Below are 6,711 nucleotides of genomic sequence, written 5' to 3' on the forward strand. Positions count from 1 at the left end.
AGGCATGCGCACCTTTTCTTTGCCACTCAGTTTGTTTATATTGCATGTAATGATTACCTAAACATGAGATTACTTCACGCCTAATACATATGCAAAACCTATTCCTGTCTAGTATTATAATTAGTTTGCTGGCATTTGTCTCATTGGTGCGCTTGCGCAGTGCCTCCTGGTGGTGGTCGTTAGGGGGTCGTGAGGATGAAGGCCTGGAGTTCCTCTTCATCACCATGAGTCACCTCTTGCTTTCACACAGACTCAATAGGGTTTCGGCTCCCATCCAAACCTCAGGTTCGGTACAAGCCTGTTTTATGTATCTTAAGGCAGAAACTTGTCAACTTTGCAAATGTTGTTACTCTGCTTATCTTTTGTTCCTTTTCTTTCTATGGATACTGCTTAAACAAGAATGTCTTCAATGTTCCTCACACAAGTTATGAATCTCATCTACAATCCTGCCTGGCAGCTGTAACTCCTACAATTCTGCTTCACCATTCTACCAATGTTGACTCCTACGGTTCTGCTTTGCCAGGCACAATGACTGCTTCAGCAAGCAGGCACAATGTTAACCCTTTATTCCCAGCAAGCAATGTGATAAATGTTAAGCAGGCACAATGTTAACCCTTTATTCCCAGGTATCACTGAGCCCTGTGAACACCTCTGATGCCCTGCTGCTTCTGTACAGTTTTAACCTCTAGTTATGGGTGTGAGGTAAATATTACTTTGGTTAGAAACATAAATGTTCGCTTTCATACTTTAAGCTTCTATAGCGAACGCTGCTTTCATCTCTGTATGATAAGGAGAATGTCACCACCCTGTACTGGTTTTACATCGCGTTGTTAAGCGCGTTTTCCTCACCGAAGGCAAGGCGGAGGTACCTGATGTACTGACACCACGGAAGGAGCGGGCCACCGGTAGCTCCGGACCGTGGCTCCCCGCCTCGGCCGCTCTGTTTCCCCGCAGCACGCCGGAGCCCTTGCCCGGCTGCCGCCGTTACTCAGGCTCCCCTCAGCGCGGCCATGCCCCCGCTCTGCCTTCCCGCCTCCTCACTGCGCTGATTTACCGCCTCGTCGTGCCGGGCACCGCTTCCGACGCCGCGGCGGCCATCTTCAGTGCGGGCACCGCATGGGCAGAGAGAGTGGCTTGCCACAGGTCCTCCCCGCATACTCCTGCGTGCCGCTGCCCTCACTCAACATGGCGGCGCTTGCTTCAGCGCCGGGCGGCGGTGGCGCATGCGCGCTGATACGAGGAGGCCCCATTGTGCGGCGCTGAGGTAACGCCGCGGCCTTGTTCTACCGGGGATGGAGGAGGACGGCGGGGCGGGAGCGGCCCTCGGGGCCCCCGCCGGCCTCTCGGCCTCCCAGCGCAGAGCCGAGCTGCGGCGGAAGAAGCTGCTGATGAACTCGGAGGAACGGATCAACCGCATCATGGGCTTCCACCGGCCCGCCGCGGGCAAGGGTGAGCCGCGGGGCGGCGGTGCTGTGAGGGCTCCCGGGGCTGCGGCCGCCTCCTGCCGTTACTGCTGCCGCATCTCCTCCGGCGGCTGCTGCTGGAGCCCTCAGCGCGATCATCCGGTTTAGTGGTGCTTTAAGCAGAGCAAAAACATTTGCGGTCCTCAGGAGACCCGGCATAGAAACGCTCTCGGGCCTGTGGCTGCTCTGCCGTAGTGAGCACACAAGCTGTCAAGTAGTTTGTCTCAAGTCTCCCCCGTGTTTGCATCCGGTTACTGCTTGCTTTCATAGTTACGTTTTTATAGCAGAGTTTTCTCTGATTTGGGCAATAACCAGGCATTGGATGCTTGTGTTTGGCACGCAGGATTTCCTTGCAGCTTCCTAGGAGGTCGTTTCATTTCTGTACATCGAGGAGGCCAATTGTCTCGTCAGGAAAGGGTTCCCACATTTGAGTTCACAAAGATGCCCACGAGCCATGAGGCAATCTGCTTTAATACTGAGTAATTCTCTTTAAGTGTTCCTCTCTGGTAGGACCAGCCCTGTGCTGCACACCTCCTGGTTTGGTTTTGTTCTCTGGCATCACCTTTTGCTATAAGATGGGGTCTTCAGGCTGGATAAAGAACAGGTTAACACAGCTTTGCCTCTGATAATAGAGAAGAGCAAGCCAAAGTATGCTGCTTCTATCACTTGCTTATTTGCCAGTCTACTGCGGCTTCTGTGTGGTTCACTTTCCATAAATCTTTGTCCTTTTTAATGTTGCTCCATGTATTTGAAACATCTTTCCTCTTGTTCATGCAGTGTTGTTGCTTAAGGAAGTCCAATGTCTGCTGACTGGCAGCGTCAACTTCCGACCTCATTGCACAGCTTCTGTCTTGTGCCTGCCCCACTTCAGAAGAGTGCCCTGCAATTCAAAGCATGTGCTACACAAGGGTTCTTTGTAGGCTGGTGGAGAGGGTGTAGCCAGGGCTGTGCTGAGAGCAGTTTCGGTCTGGTCCATGCTGCGTTCTTCCATTTTCATTACCATCTGTGTGTAACTTGACTGTAAACCTTTCCTTTGATACACAAGGAGGCTGTGTATCAGCCGAGCCCATTGCTTTTAAAATGTATTCATCAAATGGCTTTGTGTTGAATAATTAGTACATTTATTAATCATAAATCTATCTTTTCACTTTGGAACAGCAACCCGAGTCCAGAATGGCTGAAGTGTTGTTCTACATACCTGATGTGCATAACTCTTGTGGTTTTTGTTTCTCTTCTCTAGATGATGAAAGTCACACAGAATCAAAGCTCCAGCATGAGCAAGATAAATCCATTCCTTCCGTTTCCAAGCGAATTGTGCTTGGTGACACTGTCTGTAGCATGGCAGGCACAGCTGACCATGCAGCCGGCATGACAGACCTCAAAGGGGAGAAGGACTTGTTCACTAAAACATCAGACCTTGTCAATGAGGGCACAAGCGAGCTCCGTCACCGTGGCAGAGGGGAACTGCCACCTGAAGCTGCAGCACGGCCACCTCGACACGGATTAGACCAGTACCTGTCCAGATTTGAAGAAGCTCTGAAGCTGAGGAACCAGCTGATGAATGAGAAGCCAAGCCAAGAGAATGGGAATGCAGCGGAGGAGTTTGACTCTTTCCGCATTTTTAGATTGGTGGGGTGTACTGTGCTTGCCATCACAGTCAGAGCGTTTGTGTGCAAGCACTTGGTGAGTGCAGGGAAGCAAACAATCCTTTTCTGCTTTGCTAGTGTACTGCTAACTTACTATGAAATACCCTTTATCTAGGGCTGAAGTTTTTCAGTTGTGACTGAGTGGGAACTTCAGGCACTCTTTGTGTTTCTGGCAACTGTATAAAACCTAAAATGATCTCTAAATTCCTTGAGATGAATCTGTGTTACCTTACACAGCCTCTACATAGCATACCTTTGGCCAGTAGTGTTTGAGGAGCACAACCACTGCAGTAGTTATTGCAGCTTACGTCCCATCTCTGTGAGCATGAATCAACTGCTCTTCTAGATTGGAGTCTAGAAAAGAATAATAGAGTAAAAACAGCAGCAGTCGTCCCATGATAAGCAGATCCTACTCATGTATCAGTCTCCTGAGCAAAGGAATTCCTCAGTGCTGCAGGTGCTGCTGATACATCACAGCGGTGTGTGCCTGGTCCAGGCTGCCACCTCCTGGCTCTCTGGGCTCGTGTTTACACGCTGCTCTATGCTGCTGTGATCTCAGGGGTTTAGGCTCAAAGAAACCTTATTTTTGACATGTAAATTGTCTGCTTAGCCTTGTAGTATTGAAAAATATTGTTGCTATTGTCCACAAATTATCTTTCTACCTAATTTATGACTTGAGAAGCTTTAAATTTTTGTGTTTTCTTAGCTATTACTTCTGACCATGTTAATTTTTCTATGTTCTTTTCTTTCAGTCAATATTTGCACCATTTCTTACTCTACAACTTGCTTATATGGGCCTGGCCAAGTACTTTCCAAAGGTATTTTTTTAATTATTATTTCAGAATTAATTTGAAATGTTTTAAATTTAATCTTGTGCTTAGAATGTATTAAGACCAATGCATGTGAGGTTTTCTTCCCTTGTTTTAAACTGTAGGATTGAGAGTTACTGAATTCTGATATCTTATAGTGCTTTTAATCTTCCCAGATTTAGTCCAAATCTCTTTTAAAGTTGCTGGGGAAATGCGGACTAACAATGCTAAAAGCATCTGACCAGGAAAAGGCAGGTAGTTCCTGCATGTCTTTAGGAAGCTTCTCTCCTAGACGATGCTTTTCAGTGTGCTCTATCAGCAAACTGGTCTGCATGTGATACCTGGAGAAAATCTGGGAGGGTGTTCCTTATAAAATGAGACAGTCCTTAGGCTTTGAGGGCTCTGCATTCCATTCCTAGGATCAGTTTGAACTGCAGCTTGAAACGAGACATGTATTTGTGTGAAACTCGCTGCTTATTAGCAAGATTTGCTGTATCACTTGCTTTATATGCTTACACTGGTTGATTGTGCTCAAGTATTTGGTTGATGACTTTGTCAGGTGTGCAGCACAAAGCAGATTTTAATGATGCTCAATACATAGCTGAAAAGGAAAATTATCATTTTAAACGGAATAAGAGATTACCTGTAGAAACCAGAATAAATCAGCATTTCTTTTGTAGTTAAGCAGGATAATTGGAAACTAAACTTCATAGTAGATACACTAATCTGATGTGTCACAACAGAAAACAGTAGAATTAGCTTAGACTTGAGTAGCTCATCTGCTGCAGCTTTTTGATCTTGTTTCTGCTGTCTTCAAAATCAGCTCTTTAAGAGGCTGTTCCTTTCCACAGCTTGTTTTTACTGCATTTGTATCCACGAGGGCAACCAGTTGGTTAGCCTTCAGTTTTCTCTTATGAAACCCAGAAAGAGTCTGGAAAGCTTCAGGTAGATTGGATTAAATTAAGATATCCAGCAAATATCATCATTTCCTGCCTGTCAGGCTTTGCCTCCTTGGTATTCCCCATCTTAAGATCAGCTTTCAAAAGGTCTTGGGGCGTTTCTGGGTTCAGAGATTAAAACTGCCACATGGAGCCATCCTAAAATAGAAGGAAACAGTTGGTTTTCAATCCTAAATCATTTTTCTGTGTTAGAAAAGTAACAGTCTTTTTCTTGCCAAGTAGTGTGATGAGATGAATCCTGTTCTGCCAGTGGAGATGCCTGGCTTGGCTTCCCACACCCAGATTGCCCTTGTCTGGGACTCTCCCCACTCCCACAGAAACTGCTGCACAGCCCCAGTGCCAGCACATAATGCGTGTGATGAATTTGATCTGCTGTTACCAGCCTTTCACTCAGCTCCAGCACATCCAGCACAGTGTGAATCTGTCGCTGGGATAAGTGAATCCTGGAGCATGTCTGGAGAGAATCAATCCAAACCTGCTGCTCTTCCCAAGGAAGTTGGAATGTTCCTGGCTGTGTGTGAAATTGGCACAACACCCGTGGCATGTAAAGCAGGATTGGATTATAACACAAGAGCTAACATAACACTGTGGGGTTTTTATCTTCTAGTATGAGAAGAAGGTGAAAACGACGGTGTTAACTGCTGCTCTCCTCCTGTCTGGAATCCCTGCAGAAGTCATTAGTCGCTCCATGGACACCTACAGCAAAATGGGAGATGTTTTCACAGACCTCTGTGTCTATTTCTTTGCTTTCATCTTTTGCCATGAACTCGCTCTGGCTTTTGGTTCTGAAGAACCATGACGTAGAATTGACCGCAGTAGTTACACTAAAGCTTTCTGGACTGTTTTCCTTTAGCATCTGACTGTGCAGACAGGTTTCAACCTCCATTAAAATTCTTAACCTGGTCAAATACTTGAAAGGAGCCTTAAATCCAGTCATTTGGGGAAAGGAAGAGCAGGGTCCCAGACTGCCAGTTGTATTGGGTCAGTTTATTTAATGCTGTGTCTGCGTGTTACAAATGTGAAGAATAGGGGGCAAGTGTCAGTGGGTGATTTATTTGGTTTAGTTTGATGATGCCCTTCTCAGCCTCCTTCATAAGCATTTACAAAGCTGCCTTTGTCATTCTCAGTGAGGACAAAGAGAATCCCATAGAGCAGAACATATAGATACCTATCTCCAGTATGACTGTAGCTAACAAGAACTCATTTTGTGGTGTTCCCATTTTCTTTAAGCAAGTTCTAAATAAATCCCTTTCCAATTCCAAATGTTGAACCAAGTAGCTGCTTCTGGAGGAGGTTGGTGAAACATGCCACCTTGTTGTCCTAATCCTTGCCTTGCTATACATTGTGATTGTGATCCATTTTGATGGTTATAGTGCAAAACAGCTAAGCAAAAACACCGACAAAGAAAGTCCTGTTCTTTACGACTGTCATTAATCGAAAAGTAGGAAGAAACATAACTCTTCATCTCGCCTGTTTGTGAGTTTCCAGCAACCTAATCCTAGTGCAGCCATTCCTGTGCTTTCGTCCTCATGCCTTTACTTTAAGAGTTAATTTCATGAGGGGAAAGCTGTATATATTGGCAACCAACCCGCAGTATCTGTTGTTTGCTCTGCTACATGTAAAACTTAAAAGGGAATTATTTGTTGTCCAGCTCTTTGCAGGACTGCAGAAGACACCTTTTAATATGACATTCATCTCTGCAGTTTGTCTCTGTTTATCCTGTAAATAGGTTCCTAACAGAGGAGTTCTGCTCCTGCAGCATCATACCCAGGAGTGCTCAGCCTTTGATGCAGCAGAGCTCTTCATCTCAACTCAGTTTGGGGTGTTTCCGACC

The 6,711-nt window shown here is 46.0% G+C and overlaps 1 protein-coding gene across 1 annotated transcript; it reads left to right on the forward strand.

The window, feature by feature from the left end:
• The first annotated feature begins 1,265 nt into the window (after positions 1-1,265).
• On the forward strand, positions 1,266-5,794 carry CAMLG (calcium modulating ligand). The gene is made up of 4 exons (XM_057409417.1): positions 1,266-1,449; positions 2,704-3,146; positions 3,862-3,927; positions 5,485-5,794. The coding sequence occupies exons 1-4, from the start codon at positions 1,293-1,295 to the stop codon at positions 5,674-5,676; spliced, it is 858 nt and encodes a 285-aa protein (XP_057265400.1). The 5' UTR covers positions 1,266-1,292; the 3' UTR covers positions 5,677-5,794.
• Positions 5,795-6,711: the final 917 nt, after the last annotated feature.

This window comes from Pezoporus wallicus, unplaced genomic scaffold (genome assembly GCF_028554395.1).
Source record: "Pezoporus wallicus isolate ANWC-B61680 ecotype Strahan unplaced genomic scaffold, APGP_CSIRO_Pwel_v1 contig_8166, whole genome shotgun sequence".
Lineage (NCBI taxonomy): Eukaryota > Metazoa > Chordata > Aves > Psittaciformes > Psittacidae > Pezoporus > Pezoporus wallicus.

Excerpts from the sequence above, each read along its gene's own strand:
- CAMLG (XM_057409417.1), top strand. The coding sequence starts at position 1,293 with ATGGAGGAGGACGGCGGGGCGGGAGCGGCCCTCGGGGCCCCCGCCGGC. Across the intron at positions 1,450-2,703 it reads CCGGCCCGCCGCGGGCAAGG|ATGATGAAAGTCACACAGAA; the intron begins GTGAGCCGCGGG and ends TCTCTTCTCTAG. Across the intron at positions 3,147-3,861 it reads CGTTTGTGTGCAAGCACTTG|TCAATATTTGCACCATTTCT; the intron begins GTGAGTGCAGGG and ends CTTTTCTTTCAG.